Below are 19602 nucleotides of genomic sequence, written 5' to 3' on the forward strand. Positions count from 1 at the left end.
TAAAATAACTGAGGGTTTTACCTCTCAAAGAAATTTTACTTACAAATTGTTAGATTGTTTTTTATGACTTTATAAAAAAGTTTAAATCTAAACATAAGTTGTAAAAGAACAGCCTTTTCATGTTTCATTTTTTTTTTAAACATATTCATTAATGAATCCTGACTAAGCATCTACAGATTCAGATTCTGCTCAAGGCACAGACACAGCAGAGGACCAAGATTAAGTCTCAGGAGTTTACAGTGAAGAAGGGAGGGAGCAAAGTAATTTAGAAGAGCTGGATTCCAGACAGCTCTGGCACATTACTAGCCATATAAGTGTGAGCAGGTCATTTAAACTCTGAGCTTCAGTTTCTGAACCTGTAAAATAAGCCTGAGATCTCCATTTTGCTAACCTCACAATGCTATCGTAAGAATTAAGTAAAAATGTGTATGCTGGTTCTTTGAAAACAGTACTTAAACATGAAAGTTATTATTATATAAATCAGCCTTTAGAATGTGACATAGTGCTGTTTTCCACAGTATAATGAATTGCCTTGTGAAACAATACAACTGTGAGACTGTCATTAAAAAGGACCTTGAACTCTCTGAGAATCAGGGATCTGGGTGTTTTTTTTTTTTTTTTTTTTTGGTAAATATAAACACAAACATCCCCCAACTTTTTCCAATCTCTGTCTCCACCTAGAGCCAAGAGCATTATCAAAATAGTTTCTGGCACCAATCCTGCTGACACCCAGTATTTCATTCATACAGAATGCAATTCTTGGGGTCCTTAAAATTTGGACAAAACTCCTGTCAACACCCCAGAATCCTGGGCAAAAAAATCGGGGCGATTGACTAATTCATTCTGCCAACTGGATCTTCTAAAACACATTCTGTTTTCAACTTCTGAGAAACACACTTCCGCACTTTTGAGAATCCAAAAGGAAGCTAACCTTCTTCCCTCTTTCTCAAATTACACAACTGGAAATAAGTTTAGATACTTTGGAGCTCACCCAGCTGGCTGACTAGGGAGGTGAAAACAGGAAGTGGGAGATTCTAGTTTAGCTGGACTATAGCCAGGTCTTCATAAAGAGTCGCCTATTTATTTGCCTTGGATGTGAAATTCTTTCAGCGAGAGCATTAATCTTGAACTTGTGAAAATACCAAAGCTGTGGTTAGTGTCCTCTGTCACTGTAGTTAGTCAAGTCAGGTAGCTGTGGCCTAGGCCTTCAGCTTTCATTAACTGGATTATATTAAATTCATGCTCTGGCTCAGCTTTCCCTGGCACAAGTCAGCTTTTCCTTTAAGTCGATTTTTCCAGGATCTCAAACATCCCTTTAATGAAGTTGACCTGGAACCTGAGCTTTGATTACTGTCTCCACCTGAGGCCTATCCTGGAGTTAAAATGTGTGACCTGAAAGCTGTGTGTTCCATAAAAAGGAAAAATGGTGCCTTTCCAATACCAGAGGTCCCTGAACAAGGAGACTTCTTATGAGGTTCCCCAAAAGTGGGATGAGGGGGAGTGAGGAGGCTGTATGGGCAATGTCATCTTTCTTTTTTTTCTTGCAGACTTCATCCTAGTCTTCCAGTTATCATTTCCTAGCATTCCTTGTCCCCAAGACAGTGTCACCACCCCCTGAGGACTCTCTCGTTTCCTTTGCCCAGGCCTTTTTTGTCCTGGGGAGTATCGGCGTCCTTCATCAGAAGCTAGGCGTTCTGAACCACGGACCCTCCGTCCCTCCTGTGGTATCCGCACCCTCGGTCCCTCAGAACACGAACGGCTCTCCCATCCGGTCACTTAAAAGATCGGTTGTCCAAGTCATGGAAGAAGTCGCCCCTCTCCTGTGGAGGCTTCCTCCCGTGAACTTCCCCAAGTCCTCTCAGTGAGACGTGACACCACCCCTAGGTAACCGCAGTTGTTTCCTTACCAGCTTCCCGCCCCCGGGGGGCGCCTGCCGGAGGCCAATGCAAGAACCGTTCGCTGCCAGCTCTCCTGCTATCCCTGCGGGGTGAATCTAACATGGCGGATAGAGACAGGGCCTAGTCCCCAGGTTCTCTGAGTTTTCGACAAGATGATTGGTTCTTACCAAGTGTCCCTCAAAACTACAGCCCCACTGATTGGTCGAAGATAAGTTGGCGGGGGCGGGGCAGGAGGAGCTTGACCCTCACAACAACAACAAACACGGGGCAAAGGGGCGGAACTGTGAGTGCGCAGCCGTGGGCCGGGGCCCCGGATGATTTCCCCTTCCCAGGTGAAAAACGCGCCCGTTGCATTTCTTTAGGTCACCGACCTTAGAGGACGACTTGCTGGAGACTCGCGGGGCTGGATGGGGACTGTAGGTTCTTTAGCCTATTATCCACTCGATGTACGAAAACATAACACTCCAATCCATATCTGTTGACATGCATAAGAGCGCGGAGCTCTTCAATTTATCAACTGAGTTGTTAGACTCGTGTCTGCCTCCCGTATCGGAAGTTCCTCTCCATAAGACTACAGTTTCCAAGGAACACTGTGGCCAAGGCCTTTCGATCCGCAATGCATGCTGGAAATCGTAGTTTTCCCCTCACAACGCTATTATTTACCTAAACTTGAAACTCCCATTGCAGCGCAAAGGGTGAGGGAGCTGGGCCTCTTCCTGCGCTCATATTAGGGGTCCAAGGAGCGATCTCGACCTTAGTACAGCAATCACTGTGACGTAATAACCCTCAACTGGAAGGGTAGAAGTGAGAGGGAGGGCGCCTATTTAAAAACTCCGGGAGAACTTGGTCTCTTCCGTCTCTTTCTAATTACGTAAATAGGGAAAGCATGTATGACCAATCGGGAGCCCCCGAGAGACTCAATACTTTCTGCTCCGCCCTTCAGTTACGTATCCGGTTCTCGCGTTCTGAGAGGCTCTCGCTCGCGGCTGCCGCCGGTTTCCGTGGCAACAGTAAAGCGCGGGAATTACGGATTAGTTGAAACTGCGACTGCGCGGTGTGAGCTCTCTGGACCCAGGACTGTCCGGGGGCTTTTTCAGAGAACTGGGCTTCTGGGCCCAGGAAGCCCGGACCTCTTGTTCTGGGTAAAAGGTGAGAGAACCGTGGGGGAAGGGAGAGCGGCCCATGGGGTGCTCTGGGGCAGTAAACAGGTGTGGGGAGAGCCGGGGAGAGGTGACTCCTGAAGGCGAGCAAGACGGATGTTGTCGGGTGGGGGGCGGACGGAAGGTGGAACCTGAGAAGCCTAAGACGTTGAATCTGGGGAAGTCGTGGGGAAAGGGTCTATTTGTGGGTCACGGGATCTGGGGGGAGGTGCAGATGATAAGGGCGGGGTAATGGGGTGTCCTAGGGAGAATCCTGATGGGTCCTGAGGGGGACGACATGGTATGAAAAGACGAGCTGGTATATTTGAGAAAGGGACCCTGAGGGAAAACGGGGGCAGGACTCTATGTGGGAAGAGGAAGAGAAAGGCCTTTGTGCGAGGCAGAGCCCTTAAGAACTGGATTCTTGTGAGTTTCTGTGAAGGGGCCAGAAAGAAGAAGAGGGAGGAACCTCCATAGGCCCAGAAGCTGCTGGTACCGATGTGCCTGAGGAGAATCCTGAGTATAGGCCAGTGGGAAAATCTGGGGAAGGACAGGGCTAGGAGCGTTGGTTGGTGTTGATTTTTATTTTAAGGACGAGAAAAAAAACAACTGTGATGATTGGAGAAATAGGAGGGTACACCACTCACCCAGTCAGTCACCCCACTGTGGCTTTCCCTTTCTTGGAGAATGAAAAAAATCAAAAGGAAATGATTGGAGGGTAGATGTGCACAAACAGAACTGAAATGGTCTTAATTACACAAAACGTTTAGAATTTTTTTTAAAATAAGGCTTTGGTCATTAGTTCTATGGTCTGATTCTAAAGCATTCCAATCTTAAATAACGCTTAATAAACTGTTTATATAACCGTTTTAAAGTAATTTATTCAGTTCATTGGAACAGGAAGAAATGGACTTATCTCCGGATCATGTTGAAGAAGTACAAAATGTCCTTAATGCTATGCAGAAAATCTTAGAGTGTCCGATATGGTAAGTTGAAAGTTTATTAATTTGAGATTCTTCTTGTATATCCAGTATATCCTATGCAAATGAATGGAATTGACCTTAAGATGGTAAGGAGAAAAATTGTTATGTCTGTTAAGATTAAACTATTAAAGTTGCTGCTTTCTTAGCGAAGACCTTTAAGAATATAGGAAATTTCTCCATTTTCTCCACTGGGTCTCTCCCTTTCCCTTTCTGTCACCTCAGCACACACTGCTCCCTGTCTTGAATGTCCACAAAGTGTCTTGATTGGTTCTACCAATGTAGAACCAGGGATCTGGTTTAGCTTAAGTGATATTTGGAGTTTTCATCCAGCTCCGTAACCAGCTTGATCACTTGGAATGGACATAATTGATAATGGGAATATAAAATCACGAATGCTTGATGTCAGTGAGTGGGTATGTCCTGGGAGAACCTTTGGCTGAAATTAGCCCTGTATATTTAAATGAGAATACTGCAAGTCCTCAAAACCTTTGGCAAGTTTCTGCGACTTCACTTTCACTTTTCATTTTCCTGCATTGGAGAAGGAAATGGCAACCCACGCCAGTGTTCTTGCCTGGAGAATCCCAGGGACGGGGGAGCCTGCTGGGCTGCCGTCTATGGGGTCGCACAGAGTCGGACACGACTGAAGTGACTTAGCAGTTAGCAGTTTGACTTTTATACCCCTTTATTTATTTAACAATTTTTATTTTTTATAATTTTTAAAGATCGCTCTCCATTTACAGTTATTACAAAAGAATGGCTATATTCGCCATGTTGTATTGGTTTGGCCAAAAACTTCATTCAGTTTTCCTATAGGATGATATGGAAAAGCACAAACAAACTTTTTGGCCATCCCAATGTAATATATCCTTGTAGTCTCTTACACCTCTCGCTACCCCCAATCCTATCGTGCCCCTCCCTACTCTTGGACATTATGAGTGAACCTTTGTTTTTCTTCATCTACAATATAAAGAGGGGACTAGAATTCTAAAGGCTTATAATTTACATACAGTGAAATGCAGAAAACATAAGTGTACAAGTCTTTGACTTTGGGTAAGTGTATGTATCTTTGTAACCCAGTCAAGATATGGAACATTTTTTTCAACCCAGAAAGTTATCTTATGTGGATTCAGGAGCTCTTAACTTACTGACTCTCCACGACCCTTAGAGGCCTATAGATAGAGCTATATTCCTGTATAGTTTTTTAATATAATTTTATATCTTGTATTTTATATATTTAAAGACATCACTGTGAGAAGGGGATTCATGAGCTTTATCAGCTCCCGAAAGGAATCAATGGTACAACAAAGGTTATGAACCCCAGGCTAAATGATCTCAATGGTATCTCTTAAATCTATTAAATAAAATCTACAAAATAAATTAAAAACCATATCTCAGAATTTCTTGGTGAAAAGCCAGAAAGGAAATTTAGAAAGTTTATTGATTACCCTCTCTCCTCTTATTCTCTGGTCATTCTGTCCTCTTCACTGATCTTCAGACATTCTCCTGTGTCTGAGCTTTTTTGCTTGCTGCCCCCTCTGCCTACAGTGTTCTTCCCCTAGTAATTGCATGGCTCACAAATCTTGATGGAAATACCATCTTTCAAAGAGGCAGACAGTGTTAATTTGAAATTGAAACACTCCCACCCCTTACATACTCTCTATCCCCCATTCCTCCATAATGCTTAATTTTTTCATAACTCATTACTACCTAACATTCTGTATAATTTATCTTTTTTCTCAACCCCCACAGAATATAAACTCTGGGCAGAGGTTTTTTGTTTTATTTACTTCATATCATCAGTAGTTAGAACAGCATCTGGGACATAATGGCCACTCGTCAACATTTGTTGAAGGTGTTAATAAACTAAATTGGTTCTTTGATATAGTTGAGTTTTTTAATATGGTGATAGTGGTGAGTATTATTCAAAAACTAGTCTGGAAAGTTGCACCTTTCCTTTGTGCTTCATGAAAGTTGTTTTTCATATTTGGAGTCAAGAAAATAATATGAAAGAAAATGCAAGTTGTGTTTGCAGAGAGAAACAAGATTTATAAGTAACCAACCTTCTGCTTTCCTGCCCCTCAACATTTCAGCTAAACAAGAATCCAAGCTGAATGAGCTTTACAGCCAAATTTATGAACCATCAGAGCCAGGGAAGCAGGAAATGACAATTGGGGAAAAATTGCTTTTGAAACAGGATAAAACTTACTCATGATAATTACAAAGAGTGATCAAAAAGTCCTTAATAATATGGTATTTGGGTTCATTAACTTTACAGTTTCCATGAGACTCAGTCATAATATTATATAATATTCTTTCTCATTCTGGCAAATTAATCCATCAATTAAAAATCTCAGATAAAGTAAAAATTAAAGATGTGAGAATGAAAGTTAATGTTAAATTTTATTTTCAGTCAATTATTGTGTATTTTCTAGCTCCTTTTTTATTTTTAATCTGTTTTCTATTAGACATAGACATGGGTTTTTAAACTAAAACTATTCTTGGTTGTTGTTAAACCTTAAACTCATTTAAGTGGGGAATTCTAGGATGGGAATCATATTTAGTTCATTTTTTAAAAAAACATTGCCCAGAACTACAATTTTCAGTTATGTTTTAATAAATGATTCCTGATTGTGACTGGAAACAGTATTACTTATGTTAGCTGTAGGGTAGGTTTCCATCTTCTTTGAGGTCTCAAGCTGAAATTCCTTCTGCTGGCCTCTGAGTCACTATTGGCGTTTATTTCTGATAATTGGTATTTTTTTCTAACTTTTTACATGAATATATAAGTTCTTTGACTTTCAGAAGAGTTTGCTAAAGTGTGTATCCTAGTGGGTGGTATGGTTGTATTTCGAGCCTAACCTAGCTGCTTTTTGCAATCATTTACCATGTTGGAAGCTCAAAATGTAATTAGTAATTTACATTCAAAATGTAGAAGTAGGCCTAAAATATTTCCAGGTTTGAAGAATGTTTAAAAAATTTGAACCACTTTTACAGTAAACATGTACTCTCATCATGATCTAGAAGAAAACATTTACATTTTTTTTTCTTTCATTCCCATTCTCCAGGCTTTTCCTTCAACAGTCATTACCTTTTTACATATTGGAATTTTCATCTGCTCAAAGTTTGTGTTTACAGTATGTTTGTATAGCTTAGTTTTTAATTACCATACTGAAATATAATTATTTCAAAATTGAGTCAGTGGTGAGAATGAGAGCCATCTGTTGTCATAGCTAAATCCAATTTCTCTTTTACTGAGAATTTCTTTTGCTATCTAGCCTATCTGAGGAATAATGATTTGGTAACAAATCAGAATTCTCTTTGTCCAGTTGTTTTTCTTCTTAAAATCACATTCAGTCCCAATAATAATACTAACATTGGTACAAATCATCTCAGGTTGTAAACATTTTCCCAAGTAGCATTTATTTTTGTTCTCACAATAGCCTTAAGACATTGGTAGAGTGGGTGACCGAGAAGGAAACTGAGGTTCAGGTAGAGTGGTTGGCCTGAGATCACTCTGCTAACAAAGAGAATTGCAGTAGAAACCCCGTCTCTGACTTACTCTGGTATTTTTCTTTTCATTGCCCTGTGCTGCGTCAGAAACCCCATGATTGCAAGAGTTATGTTACTGAGCCCTTCACAAGAGACTATTGTCCCCCAGCTTTTCTTGTCATCCCTTTCTAAAATGTTAAATATTTAGCAGGCCACATTCCTGTCATACACACAGGTTACCTGTTCTTTGATGCCTTGCTTGGACTTTACCAAAAATCAGTTTCTGAAGCTCTCGTTCAGAATAAACACCAGAGACTTAAAACAGCCTGTAGGTCCTTCCCTACTCAGGCTCCCAGCTACCTCTCTGACCTCTTCCACTAGTATCTCCACCTTAATCATTCCATCCTGGCCCCTGGTCCTACTCACTGTCCTTCAAAAACCCTGGGCTTGGTCCTGCTCAGAGACTGTCTTCTCTGCTCCCCTGCTGAAATGTTCTTCTTCCAACCTTTGCACAACTGGATTCCTCACATTGCTCAGCTGTCCACCAGTGTCACCCTTTCATGAGACCTTTTTTGACTACCTTGTGTATACACCCCTCACCACAACACACTGCACCCCGTTTCCCCTTATCCTGGTTTATTTTTCTTTTTAGCACTATTCCCATATATCTTTGTTTCTCAACCAACTATCTACCACAACTAGAATGTAAGTTCTATGAGGGCAGTCTTTATTTTGTTTGCTGCTGTATTTCTATCTCTGGGAGCAGTACTTGCACATAGGAGAAGCACAATAAATACTTAATAAATTGTTAAATGAATTAATCTCAGGAGCGCCTTGAAATTTTGTGGTTAGATGGGCAGGGATGGCAATTTGGATGATATATTTTCTTTTCTGGAGAGGTTATTTCTCTAAGTTTATTGTTTTCTGAATTTTCTTCAGTGAGGGTTTTTTACACTGTTCTTACAAAGTAATCACAAACCAAACATCATGTACCTCCTGCAGTGATGTAATAAAAGTACACAGAACCATCTGTAAAGTGTTCTTGACAAAAATTGAACCTGGTTTTGATCAAGCCTCGTTTACAGGAAGTAGAGATTAGAGGGACAAGTTAAACCATATTATAGCATTATAATCAACAAAATCCAGAATTTGGGAAATTCTACAGGTCAAATGACCTAGTTTTTTAAATAAATGACAAGGAAGGAAAAGAGAAGTCTGTAGATTAAAAGAAACTTGAGACATATCCACCAAATGCAGGATGTGTATCTTGTTTGGATCCTGACTTAAATGGATATAATGATTAAATTTTTATGAGACAATGAAGGAAATTGGAACATTAGTTGTATATTAGATGATGTTAAGGCAGTTATTTTTTAGGAGTAATAATAGTTTCATGTTTATACTAAAAAAATCCTTATCTGTTTTTTGGCTGTGCTGCACAGCTTGTGGGATCTTACCTAGTTCCCGACAGAAATCGAACCCAAGTCCCCTGCGTTGGAAGCGCGGAGTCTTAACCACTGGATCGCCAGGGTTAATGTATCCCAGAACACACTTATTTTTAAATGAATTACTGACCTTCGTTTCTTTTCTCCCCCCTCCCACCTTTATAGTCTGGAGTTGATCAAAGAGCCTGTCTCTACAAAGTGTGACCACATATTTTGCAAGTAAGTTTGAATGTTTTATGTGGCTCCACCATTAGCTTTTGTACTTATTCTTCATAATACAGAAAACAACTACTGAAGTTTTAGCTTCTTCAATTATGTGGAAAAGAATTGTAAGTTGCTTGTAGCCATAGTTTGAGGTAAAATATTGGCACATTTATCTAGTGGGATATGAAATCACTTTGAAGAGCTGTTTGTTTTTTGTGTCCAAGGGTGGAAGCAGATTGCAGGCAATTGTGAAATTACCAAATTGTGTTTCAACTGTCCCAGTTTTCTCCTTTCTGTTCATTTCTGGATGTCCTTCTGCTCTCTGACCTCTGAGGTTCAGTGTGTGCCAGCTTCATAATCCTTGTGAAAATAGAGAATCTGATATCAGTGTATATTTAGGCTGAAATTCATTCATACCAGTGATTCAAGTTATATTTTTAAGGATCTTCTCCTTTGGAATGGATGTTTCCTTTTTTCCAAGCCAGATGGGGCTTGTTTGTTTTTTTCCTTGTAGTTAGTTATTTGTTTTGGCTGCACTGGGTCTTTGTTGCTGCACTTTGGGCTTTCTCTATTGCAGTGAATGGAGGTTACTCTCTAGTTACCATGTGCAGGCTTCTCATTGCAGTGGCTTTTCTTGTTTTGGAGCATGGGCTGTAGGATGCGCACGCAGGCTCAGTAATTGTGGCACACAGGCTTAGTTGCCCTGTGACATGTGGAATCTTCCCGGACCAGGGATTGAACTGGTGTCTCCTGCGTTGATAGGCGAATTCTTATCCACTGGACCACCAGGGAAGTCCATGGATATCTTCCTTGGATAGAAGAATTTCGGAAAAGTTTGGTAGGTAATTTTGTAGAACAAGGGTTTTCTCTTTTCCCTAATGTTAAACTATGATTGAAACTTGCCCTGCATGCCAATTGTTTTTAAATATTTTTTTCTATTTTAATTGAAAAGGAAAGCTATGTCCATGGTAATGAGTCTACTAGCATAAAAGGTTATATGATGCAAAGTATTCTTTCCTCCTACCTCAAAACCCCTGCCTCCCCTTCCATCCCCAGGGGAAAAAAAAATCAATTTCTCAAGTATCCTGTAAGAAATTTTCACATTCAAGAGTTTGTAACTTAGGACTCCTGAATGGTTTTCTTTAATTTCCTAGAATTATATTGAATTTTAAGTTCAATTATATTAAAAACTATGGGCCTGTGCAATTTTCTGGGAAGATAGTTCATAATTTTCATCAGCTTGGAATGTTACTAAAACCTAAAAATTCCTGAAAAGCTTCTGACTTAAGAATAATGAGATGAGAGGGAGATTCAAGAGGGAGATGACAGATGACCTATCGGTCAGACCTATGACCAATTCATGTTGATGTATGGCAGAAACCAACACAATATTGTAAAGCAATTGTCCTTCAATTAAAAATAAATTAAGAAAAAAAAATATTGGAGAAAAAGGACTAACTGGAACTGGAGGAAACCTGTTCCCTTTGGAGGAATATCCTCTGAACACAAGGCTGCCAGCTGGCCAGCCCCTTCCTTCCTCTGAATCTTACTTTCTTCTTGCTATTTAGCTGTCCCAGTAAGGATCCAGAGGCCATATTCATGGCCTCTCGCACCTTTCCCAGGACAGCCCACTGGCCTAGCTCTCTTCCTAGCAGTTTCCTTCTCATTCCTCAGGTCCGTCTCCCTGGTCAGGTGCCAAGGCAGCAAGGCTTTATCGCTGCTTCAAGAATTTTTAGTTTTGTGGCCTCTAGAGAGAAGCATCTCAGACTATCTGTGGTATAGGGGCAGTTTTTTTGTAGATTTTTTTTTTTTTTTAAAGAAACTTTTTTTTTCTAATTTTTTTTTTTTACTGTGCTGGGTCTTCATTGCTGTGCTCAGGCTTTCTGTAGTTGTGGCGAGCAGAGACTACTCTCTGGCTATAGTACATGGGCTTCTCATTGTGGTGGCTTCTCTTGTTTTGGTGGGTGGGTTTCAGTAGTTGTGGGATACCAGTTTAGTTGCCCTGTGGCATGTGGCATCTTCCTAGACCAGGGGTCAAACCCATATCCCTTTCATTGGCAGGCAGTCTTAACTATTGGATCACCAGGGAGGTGTGATCAATACTTTTGTAAAACAGCATTTTAAAGTCCCAGTATTTAAAAGGTTACACACACAAAAATAAGTAAAGAAAAGAAAAGGTTACAGAGCGCTGAAGACTAACCTTTTAAATGCTGGGACTTTCACTGTTGTTTGACAAGAATCTTTCTGAAATGTCCTGTATGCTTTCCTATCACCTGGAATAATGAATACACAGTATTGTAGTGTGTAAAGGGGAGATTAAATTATGAATAGTCATTTCTTTGAGAGCATGTGGAAAAAGGCAGTTTTACAGGCAGAGGAAGTAATATGACCAGAGGTATGAAGAGAAGAATACGTGCAGGAAAAAGAAACTAACTTTTCCTATGTATTCAGTTCAGTTCAGTCGATCAGTCGTGTCCGACTCTTTGCAACCCCATGAACTGTAGCACGCCAGGCCTCCCTGTCCATCACCAACTCCTGGAGTCCACCCAAACCCATGTCCGTAGAGTCAGTGATGCCATCCAACCATCTCATCCTTTGTCGTCCCCTTCTCCTCCTGCCCTCAATCTTTCCCAGTATCAGGGTCTTTTCAGATGAGTCAGCTCTTTGCATCAGATGGCCAAAGTATTGGGGTTTCAGCTTCAACATCAGTCCTTCCAATGAACACCCAGGACTGATCTCCTTTAGGATGGACTGGTTGGATCTCCTTGCAGTCCAAGGGACCCTCAAGAGTCTTCTCCAACACCACAGTTCAAAAGCATCAATTCTTTGGCACTCAGCTTTCTTTATAGTCCAACTCTCACATCCATACATGACCACTGGAAAAACCATAGCCTTGACTAGACAGACCTTTGTTGGCAAAGTAATGTCTCTGCTTTTTAATATGCTCTCTAGGTTGGTCATAACTTTCCTTCCAAGGACTAAGCGTCTTTTACGTTCATGGCTGCAATCACCATCTGCAGTGATTTTGGAGCCCAGAAAAATAAAGTCAGCCACTATTTCCACTGTTTCCCCATCTATTTGCCATGAAGTGATGGGACCGGATGCCGTGATCTTCGTTTTCTGAATGTTGAGCCTTAAGCCAACTTTTTCACTCTGCTCTTTGACTTTGATCAAGAGGCTCTTTAGTTCTTCTTGACTTTCTCTCATAAGGGTGGTGTCATCTGCATATCTGAGGTTATTGATATTTCTCCCGGCAGTCTGCATTCCAGCTTTGCTTCCTCCAGCCCAGTCTTTCTCGTGATGTCCTCTGCATCGAAGTTAATATAGAGGTGCTGTACTAGAAGAGAAAGGAGTCCTCAGAGGGGAGAAACTTGCAAACCAGAGAAGGTGCAAGAAGAGACAGAAGGGGTTGAAATAGAAAAGGGAGGCAAGAAAGAGAAACGTTATTTATGAACAGTAATGAAGGAACAGGAAATTAATTCTATACAAAGATTTTGAGATAGAGTAGGGGTGGATGAGGTAGTTGAGCTCAGTGAAGTTGGAGGTGAAGACATCTGTTGAGATTGAGAAGGTTAAAGTTAGTAACTAGAGGAGATTGAAAAAGGCTTGCAATTCTTAATATGGAGGATACAACAAGCAGAAAAGGCAGCCATATTTTAAGTGGTATATTAGAATTAAAATTGTAATATAATGCCTGTGTGATATAACAACTTTTCATGAAGTAGCCCACTCCAGTGTTCTTGTCTGGAGAATCCCAGGGACGGGGGAGCCTGGCAGGCTGCCGTCTGTGGGGTCGCACAGAGTCGGACACGACTGAAGCGACTTAGCAGCAGCAGCAGCAGCAGCTTCTGTAATACCTTTGTAGTCTGAATAACACCTTGATCTATATGAAAAGAAAGCTCAGAAAAATACCCCCAAGCATTAATTGGATTTTCTGAGGGTGGACTCTTAATTGCTAACAAGAAAGCAGCTTTGTTGACCAAGTAAGCCTGTAAATCTGAAGTCTTTCCTGAGATAAACAGAAGCTACAGTAGTACCAGTTTAGAAAACGTTAGGTCATTCCTGCATTAGCTTGTAGTTTCTAAACAACAGATGAAATTTTTGAAAGATATAGACCACATTGTCCAAAGAGATATAATCTGAGCCGTAAATCTAACTTAAATTTTCTTATAGCCACATTATTAAAAGATTTTTGTTGTTGTTGTTGTGCCAAGGCATGTGGTATCTTAGTTCCCAGGCCAGGGATGGAACTTAATTCCCCCTGCACTGGAAGTGTGGAGTCCTAACCACTGGACCACTAGAAACGTCCCTACTAAAAGGTTTTTTTTTTAAGGTGAAATTAACTATAGTTATATATTTTTAATCCAGTTATGACTAAAATTTTATCATTTCAAAATATAAAAATGTTAGTGAAGTAATTGACATTCTTTTTTGTGGTAAGTCTCTGAAAGCCTGTGTTTTTCCATACTTAACATACATCTTAGTTCAGACTGGCCACATTTCAAGTGCTCAGTAGCCACATGTGGCAGCTGTGTTGGATAACACAGCTCTAGAAAATTGACTACTCAAAGTGGGACTCACGGCTCTGCAGCAACCACATCACATGGAAACTTGCTAGAATCTCAGCTTTACCCCAAACCTACTGAATCAGAATGTGCATTTGAACAAGATCCTTAGGAGATTCTTATGTACATTGAAGTTTAAAAGCAGTGTTCTGAAATGGTGACCTTTCTAGACACTTATTTGGAGGATAGTATTAATAAGAGAAACTAGAACAAACATGGCTGAGGTTGAAAGACCAGAAAGACCAAGTAAAGCAAGTCTTGGGGTCAGTTAACTGAGGAGATGGAGATAAGTGGTAAGTCAGTGTTAGGGAGGTTTCATGGCCAGATACATTAGATCATGATATCAGGGAATTCTGGAATGTAGCAATAGGTTGGTATGTCAGAGGGCCAGAAGTAGGCAAGAGATGGATAATCTATCAAGTAGATGAACGTAGTTTTGCAGGAGTCTAGCAGCAGAAATGAGAAGTTCAGGGTGGCAGTTACAAAGGAAGAAAAGTAACAGCGACCCAGCCACGGGAGGCTGAGGGTTAGCAGTAAGATTCTCATCCCGGGGAGACAAGAGCCTTGATCCACAGGACTGCGATACTCGGGAAGGAAGTCAGGCAGAAATCTCCCAGATGAAGAACTCAAGATAGCTTCTTAATTGTTGAAACTGAAGTACAAACCAGAGGTTTGATCAAGAAAACAGAGCCTTAATTACCCAAACTGACAAGGTTTGGTGGGACCGGCAACGTAAGTGGATGCTGAGATACTAAGCCATGGAGCTGTCAGGGTCTTTATTTCCTCTAACAAGGGACTGTATTAGTCCATTATCTTGGCTCTGCTGACAGTAATCCAGGGCACCCAGTATAACAATGTAGCCAAAAGTCAGCTTGCCTTTATTTTGCCTAGACTTAAAACTATTCTTTACTTCCTGCCAGGATAAACTTGGACAAGCAACTCAAAATTAAAGAGTTTCCATAACTTGTTAAACTGTTCAGGGTACAGATATGCTCAAAAATGAGTACTCTGAAAATCCCCTAAATTAGTTTTGTGGCACTGTGATTTTACTATTCTCCATCAGCTTTTTCTCGTAAAGGTGAAGCTGCCCTTTGGAAAACATAACATTTGCTTTAAAAATGTATTGCCTTTCCTTAAGCATTGGGCTTTAGAAACCCAAGAAGCCCGAAACTTGTCTCAGGCCTTTTCATTGAGAACCTTGTGTAGAACTTGTATACGTGTTCTCATTTAATCAGTATATCAAGTAGATTCCCCAGCGCTCTAAAAGAGTTTAATAAATTCTTCAGAGCCCTGAAAGACATGCCAGTGTTCTGTTGATCTGTCAATGTTTTCCTTACCTCAGTCTTTTCAAATCATGTACAAGTTCATTTTCTCTTTCGAGTTTAGTTAATAACCTTTATGCGTCTGTCCTCTTCCTACCTTAAAGAAAGATTGCAACCCATATCCTGGTTGATTTCTACATATCTGCTTCTCTGGTGTTATTTATGTAATTATGTACAAGCTGCAACATCTATAGCTTAGCTTATCATCCTGTAGCTTCCCTACTGTATTCTGCAGTCTTGTGTTTAGGGAATGACCTCCCTACCTCTCCTCTGAATTGTTGAATTGTGCCATTTGCCAGTGCGATGCTTTGATGCCTCCTAGAGCCATTATTGGAGAAGGCATTACCACCCCACTCCAGTACTTTTGCCTGGCAAATCCCATGGACGGAGGAGCCTGGTAGGCTGCAGTCCATGGGGTCGCTAAGAGTCAGACACGACTGAGCGACTTCACTTTCACTTTTCACTTTCCTGCACTGGAGAAGACAATGGCAACCCACTCCAGTGTTCTTGCCTGGAGGATCCCAGGGACAGGGGAGCCTGGTGGGCTGCCATCTCTAGGGTTGCACAGAGTCGAACATGACTGAAGCGACTTAGGAGCAGCCGCAGAGCCATTGTGGTCGTGTGCAGGTAGTATTTGCATCTTCTCAAGGAGTGGTAGCCTCTATTTTGTGGCTCTTTTTTTTCTTAATTAAAAAGTTTATTTTTTGGCTACACCACACCAACATATATGATCTTAGTTCCCCCACTGGACCTCCAGGGAAGTCCCTGTTTTGGCTCTTTAAATGGACTTTTTATACAAAGCAGCTAGCTTTTTGACACCCTCCATTTCCTAACCTATATGTTGTCAAGTGCAGTGTGGTTGTTCAAGCATCTATATAAGTGTAGAGCTTGTAGAAGGACCCCTGGGTCTCCTTGACCAACCCTACCTACATTTACTTTCTCTGGTGGAAAAGCCATGGGCTTTGCTATTGCAATACGTTTAAGTTCTAGATCCAATATCACCTTTACCACTTACTTGATTACTGTGTGATCTGGGACAAATCTCTACTGTAAAATGAAGATGATACTTCAGGGTTGTGTTGACAGAGCAATGCATGTTAAAGGACATGGCCAGTAAAAAGGGCTTCTCTTAAGTGTGCTGACTCAGCCATTCCCACTGCCTTTTCAGTTGCCATACTCTTTCCTTTCATGGTATCTTCTCTCTAATATCTTCCCCACTCACCTCCCTCACCATAATATCATGTCCTTTATAATGGCAGGGGTTTTATTTTCCTTTTTCACTGAATTTCTTGCATTAGAATGATTCCTAACATTAAATATTGGTTGTATGAGTGAATCACTGCTTTTAATAATCATCACCACAGCTACTTCTACTGCTCTCTTCCCTTTTCTGTCTACCTCTGTTTGGGGTCTTTGTCTTTTTCCTAAGGGAATGTTGATCTTTATGGACACAACCAGCCAATGGGAGCAGTAGTTTTCTTTATTAAGGAAGCTGACTCTGAACACATTACATATGATCATCAAAGTCTTATTAGCCATATTCACTGTCTGAGACAACCAAAACAATTGTTCTAGATCCCAAGCCATCCTGAAAGCCTGAGTGAGCCTCCTTCATTCCTTAGATTTCTGGTGAACAGCTTGGTTCAACAAGTATCTGGTTCAACAGACACTCTGTTGGGCCTTGTAAATATAAAAATGAGCGTGTTTTTTTAAAAAAAAAAAAAGTCTTATTGAGATATAATTTACATGCTATAAAATCCATTAATTTAAAGTGTACAATTCAGTTTTTTGTTTTGTCTGTTTTTAAAAATATTTATTTATTTGGCTATATCGGGTCTTAGTTGCAGTGAGAGGGCTTATCTCTAGTTGTGGTGCTCGGGCTCAGTTGCCCCATGGCATGTGGGATCTTGGACCAGGGATCGAACCCATGTCCCCTGCATTGGCAAGCAGATTCGCAACCATGAAACCACCAGAGAAGTCGCTTTTCATGTGCTTATTAATCACATGTTTATCTTTGGAGAAAATGGCTCTTCAAATCCTTTGCCCATTTTTTAATTGGGTTATGTCTCTTTTTTATTGAGTTTTAAGAGTTCTTCATATATTCTGGATACAATCCCTTATCAAATATATGATTAACAGATATTTTCTCTCGTTCTGTGGATTGTCCTGTCAGTTTTTTCATGGTATTATTGGTACCACAAAAGTTTGATAGTCCCATTTTTTCCTTTGGTTGCTTGTGCTTTTGCCATTTCTTTATTTAAGAAATCACTGCTTAACCCATGGTCACAAACATTTATATTTTAGTTCTTGCATTTAGTTCTGTGACCCATTTTGAGTTAATTTTTCTGTATTGTGTGAGGTAGGAATCTATATTTGTTTTTTTGCATGTGAATATTTAGTTGTCCGAGTACTATTAAGATTATTCTTTTTCCCTTTAATTGTCTTGGTGCTATTGTTGAAAATCACTTGACCATAGATGTATGACTTATACTCTCATTCTGTTTTGTTTATCTATCTGTATGCTAGTACCATACTGTCTTGATTACTATAACTTTTGTATTGATATGCTAACTTTTTAAACTAATTGTAATAATTTTACCTGAAGTACTTAACCATTTACATCTGATTATGCAGCCTGAAATGCTTATGAGTATATCATTAAATATGCTATATTAACTTTTAATAAGTTTTATTTGATCATAACAGAAAGACATATGGATGTAAGTTCAATTTTCATAGATTATTGCTTATGTAATTTGGTTTTCTTCTTATGCAGCATCTAAAAACAATTAAAGAAAGCCACTTGTTGTAATTCATCTGCCGTTACCTTTAAAATGGCTCTTAAGGGCAGTCAAGAGATTATCTTTTCAGGGTTATTTGCTTTTTGAATATTCTCTCTGCAGAAAAAGAATATAACTTGAGTTCTTTTCATTTGTTATAATTTATAGATTTTGTATGCTGAAACTTCTCAACCAGAAGAAAGGGCCTTCACAATGTCCTTTGTGTAAGAATGATATAACCAAAAGGTATATAATTTTGGTAGTTGATGGGAGGTTAGAAATGACAACATCAGGAAAAAGTGAAAATTCCTTAATAATATAGTTGGTGTTCCTATCAAACCACTCATCAGTAGAAAAATATATAAAAGGGTGTTTAGCTGACAGAGTAAATTATTTTCCAAATCATTTTTCTGAGAGTTTTACAGTACATCTGCCTTGTACAGTTATTTGCAATTCATTGCCTTTTTCTAATCCTTCTGAATGATATAAGAACTTACAGTCTTATCTAATATAGGACTGTACCACCCTTTCCCCATTATCTTAATTCTGATTTTATTTTTCCTTCTTGCACTTGTTTCTGCTTAATTGTTTACACACAAAACACAGTGGATTTATATATTGTGTGTCCCTCTGGCCAGGATGTAAGTTCTTTTAGTGTACTGGCTTTGTCTGTCTTGGTCAACACTGTTTATCCAATGTTTGGCACCTGGTAGTCACTCAGATTTAAGTGAATAAGTAAATTATATTGTCCTACAACTTTCCTAAACCAATATCTCTCTGGACATTGTTATCTATCTGTGATTTCAAAATAGTGTAATCATCATTTGGCAGAAATCCCTGAGAGCTAGAAGTGGGGGTTTGGGTGGATGGGATTCAGATGTTAAGAATACTAAATTCTGTATGCAGTGGATTTATATCTACTGTGGATTCAAAGTACTATTATTTTAGATAGTTATAGGCTTTTGATAAGCTTGAATGGCAAAAATACATGTATATAAAAACAATACTGCTCTATGGTTTATTCTGCTATCAATGATGTTTTGATTATAGTGTAATGTCACTCAGTAGCTCTGTTCTTATCAAATAGTTGTTGGGTTTTTTTTTTACTGTTGCTGTATCTTTTTAAATTTGTTTAATATCTTTTCTTATTTTAGTGTCCTTAAGTTGATAATCTCTTGTTAAGTGTGTCTTTCAATCAATTTACTTTCAGAAGCCTACAAGAAAGTACAAGATTTAGTCAACTTGTTGAAGAGCTGTTGAAGATCATTCATGCTTTTGAGCTTGACACAGGATTGCAGTGTAAGTATTGCATAACCCAGGTACCAATGCTCAGTTCAGTTCAGTCGCTCAGTCGTGTCCGACTCTGCGACCCCATGAACCGCAGCACAGCAGGCCTCCCTGTCCATGACCAACTCCTGGAGTCCACGCAAACCCACACCCATTGAGTTGGCAATACCATCCAACCATCTCATCCTCTGTCATCCCCTTCTCCTCCTGCCCTCAATCTTTCCCAGCATCAGAGTCTTTTCAAATGAGTCAGCTCTTCACATCAGGTGGCCAAATTATTGGAGTTTCAGCTTCAACATCAGTCCTTCCAATGAACACCCAAGACTGATCTGCTTTAGAATGGACTGGTTGGATCTCCTTGCAGTCCAGGGGACTCTCAAGAGTCTTCTCCAACACCACAGTTCAAAAGCATCAATTCTTCGGCCCTCGGCTTTCTTTATAGTCCAACTCACATCCATACACGACCACTGGAAAAACCATAGCCTTGACT

General features: G+C 40.0%; 2 protein-coding genes across 8 annotated transcripts in view; one reads left to right on the forward strand and one right to left on the reverse strand.

Annotated features, from left to right (window-relative positions):
* The window catches only part of NBR1 (NBR1 autophagy cargo receptor), a 28308-nt gene extending 26320 nt beyond the window's left edge, over positions 1 to 1988 (reverse strand). For all 7 annotated transcript variants that reach the window (XM_040245238.1, XM_040245241.1, XM_040245237.1 and 4 more), the window contains exon 1: positions 1907 to 1988. The gene's annotated coding sequence lies outside the window, so the exon portion shown is untranslated. The remainder of the gene's footprint in view (positions 1 to 1906) is intronic.
* A 624-nt stretch (positions 1989 to 2612) lies between these two features.
* BRCA1 (BRCA1 DNA repair associated) overlaps positions 2613 to 19602 on the forward strand; it is a 66841-nt gene continuing 49851 nt past the window's right edge. Inside the window, exons 1-5 of the mRNA XM_040245226.1 lie at positions 2613 to 3047; positions 3913 to 4023; positions 9120 to 9173; positions 17994 to 18071; positions 19036 to 19124. Of these exons, the coding sequence (XP_040101160.1) occupies positions 3944 to 4023; positions 9120 to 9173; positions 17994 to 18071; positions 19036 to 19124 (301 nt within the window). The 5' untranslated portion in view covers positions 2613 to 3047; positions 3913 to 3943. The remainder of the gene's footprint in view (positions 3048 to 3912; positions 4024 to 9119; positions 9174 to 17993; positions 18072 to 19035; positions 19125 to 19602) is intronic.

This window comes from Oryx dammah, unplaced genomic scaffold (assembly GCF_014754425.2).
Source record: "Oryx dammah isolate SB20612 unplaced genomic scaffold, SCBI_Odam_1.1 HiC_scaffold_8, whole genome shotgun sequence".
Lineage (NCBI taxonomy): Eukaryota > Metazoa > Chordata > Mammalia > Artiodactyla > Bovidae > Oryx > Oryx dammah.